Source organism: Photinus pyralis, unplaced genomic scaffold (assembly GCF_008802855.1).
Source record: "Photinus pyralis isolate 1611_PpyrPB1 unplaced genomic scaffold, Ppyr1.3 Ppyr1.4_LG9, whole genome shotgun sequence".
In the NCBI taxonomy this organism is placed as follows: Eukaryota; Metazoa; Arthropoda; class Insecta; order Coleoptera; family Lampyridae; genus Photinus; species Photinus pyralis.
The window spans coordinates 23,497,620-23,500,055 of NW_022170878.1; the positions used below are offsets into that span (position 1 = coordinate 23,497,620).

At 41.8% G+C, this 2,436-nt stretch overlaps 1 protein-coding gene across 1 annotated transcript; it reads left to right on the forward strand.

Annotated features, from left to right (window-relative positions):
- The first annotated feature begins 688 nt into the window (after positions 1 to 688).
- LOC116180102 (lipase member H-like) lies at positions 689 to 2,030 on the forward strand. Its single transcript, XM_031499937.1, has 2 exons — positions 689 to 720; positions 1,615 to 2,030. The coding sequence occupies exon 2, from the start codon at positions 1,677 to 1,679 to the stop codon at positions 2,028 to 2,030; it is 354 nt and encodes a 117-aa protein (XP_031355797.1). The 5' UTR covers positions 689 to 720; positions 1,615 to 1,676.
- The last annotated feature ends 406 nt before the right edge of the window (positions 2,031 to 2,436 follow it).

Here is a 2,436-nt window from a genome sequence, read left to right on the forward strand (position 1 = left end):
CTAGAATTCTGGACGTGGAGTCTTGCTTTCTCAAGAATATTTTGAAAGGCACTACGAAACTGTAGTTGAATTCCAATACTTTCCAAAACCTTTGAAAATATGGATATTTCCTAAAATCTTCAGAAACCTTCCAGAATTTTGAGAAAATTTCGAGAAGTATCCATAACGTCTAGACATTTCCACTTACTTTTCTAAGCCCAGAATTTTAACTGCGGAAAAATGTCCTAAGTCGCTCAGTGGTTTTAGGCTTTCGACTACTTTCAAAAATAGAATTTGACAAAATCCTGTCCCAAAAATGTTCACAAATCACTTACTTCTACGGGTTCATAAACCTTCCTTCAGGATCATTAAAGCTTTCTGACACACCACGACGTAGTCGCTGAACTCTAGTACCTTCCAAGACCTTTGAAAATAATCTCAAAAATTTCAGTACCAAGACAGAAAATGAAAATGTCCAACAGCCTTGAATATTCTGTGCCCAAATGCTCAAGCCTTTTTGAATTCATTGTTTGTACCGCTATTTATAGTCACTCAATATTTGGAAGTACTACACGTGTTGTTTTATCAAGACAAGTTGTTTGTATATCGATAACAGTTAACAATACATTATTCTTTTATTATCTTAACCAAATGTAAATAAAAATGTTTGCACCTGTTACTTCACTACAGAAATGGCGATGAATGCAATAGTTCTTTTTCTAGTTTGGACATTTGTCGCAGGTAAGCACCCACTAATAGTACGTATATATTGCACAGTCTAGCATTTTTATCCCTTCTCTAAATCCCATTTTTTTTAGTAGCCCCTTCACTTACACTTTCCTTTCTCAACTACTCTTTGGTTCCCCTGGTCTCTCTCATCTCTCCTCTGTTACGCTATCATTTCTTATTTCTTCTATTTTCCTTGTAACAACCTGTGTGTGTACTGTTCCTCTTTATCACCCTCTGCGCTTTATTCTCCATCTACCTTATTCCCTGTCCCAGAGCTCAACTCTCCTACAAATATGATCTCGCCCTTTTCTTTCTCTACTCTTTCATATCATCTACGTCCTTTTTTAGTTTCATACCTTCCCCTCTCCATTTCAATTCATGGCGAATCGGTTTTTCCACTGAGCTCTTTCGACGTCCCATTCCTTAATTTTCCCAGTTCTTCTCTTCTACCCTAATTTCCACCAATTCCAAAGACTTTACAACATTGCTTTCCTTTACTACATTCCCCATTTACGTCCTTCTCTCTTTTCCCTTTACCAAATCCCTCTCTAGTTTCTTTTTCTATTATGTTATCCCTCAAAACCGACTACTCAATCCATATACCCATATTTTCATACAGTATCATTGTCCACATTTTTTTGTTTTTTTTTTCACCACATTCTCAATCCTTCGTTCTTTCAAAGTGACTATATTTTCCTTTTATTTTTTCGTACGTAAGTCTTTTTCAGACATGTCTGGCTCTACTTTTTATTGCTTCTTTTCCTCGTTGCCCTCTCCCATATTCCTCATATTTCTCCTTATGGTTTTGGTGTCCAGTTTTTCCTTTTCCACTTCCCGCACATTCTGCTTCGTTTTTTCTATTTCTACTTTCGTAAGTTTTACGTAAAACTCCATTTCTCTCAACAGGCTCTCCCAGTGACTGGAGGACTACGCTCTATACCAGGGCGTATGAAAATGGAACAACGGATATGGGTCAGGCGAGCCCATCCAGGTCGACGGTTGTAATGGTCCACGGATGGGAGCAATCCGCCAACAGCGTATGGGTAATTCTGGCGAAAACCACGCACCTCTCCACTGCGGACAAGAACATCATCACGTTAGACTGGTCGAAGGACGCCAAGGCATTGGGCTACGGTCACGCGGTAAATTCCGTGCCGCTGGTGGGCGCCCACCTGGCGCAGCGGATCCACCAATGGATAGTCTTAAACCTGATCAACGTAACTACGACCAGATTCGTCGGTTTCTCGTTGGGGGCGCAGGTTATTGGCTTTTGCGGCCGCTCCACTTTTCGACGGCAGACCGATCGCTCAACGTCTAGATAAAACCGACGGGGATATGGTGCAAGTGTTCCACACGAGCACGACTGGAATGGCTGCCCGATGCGGTCGCGTGGATGTTTATTTCAGCTCCTCCATTAATAAAAATTGCGCAGTTGATCAGCCAGGATGTCCTGATGATTCCGGTTTGCCCGTTGATAATGTGTCTCTTCAAAGGAGTAAGTGCATCCATTATAGGTAGGTGGGTTAAGCAGGGGCCTCTTTTAGCATTTTGCAACCACGTGCGTGCGGTACCTTATTACATTATCAGCATAACGTCTTTGAATTTCCTGGCGGCTCCATGTGCTAGCTGCGATCAGTTTAAACGAAACGGTTGCAACACTTCCTCGCCAATTGTGGTGGGGGACCGACTCGATCCCACGACAGAAGATGGGGCGTACTACTTAAAGAC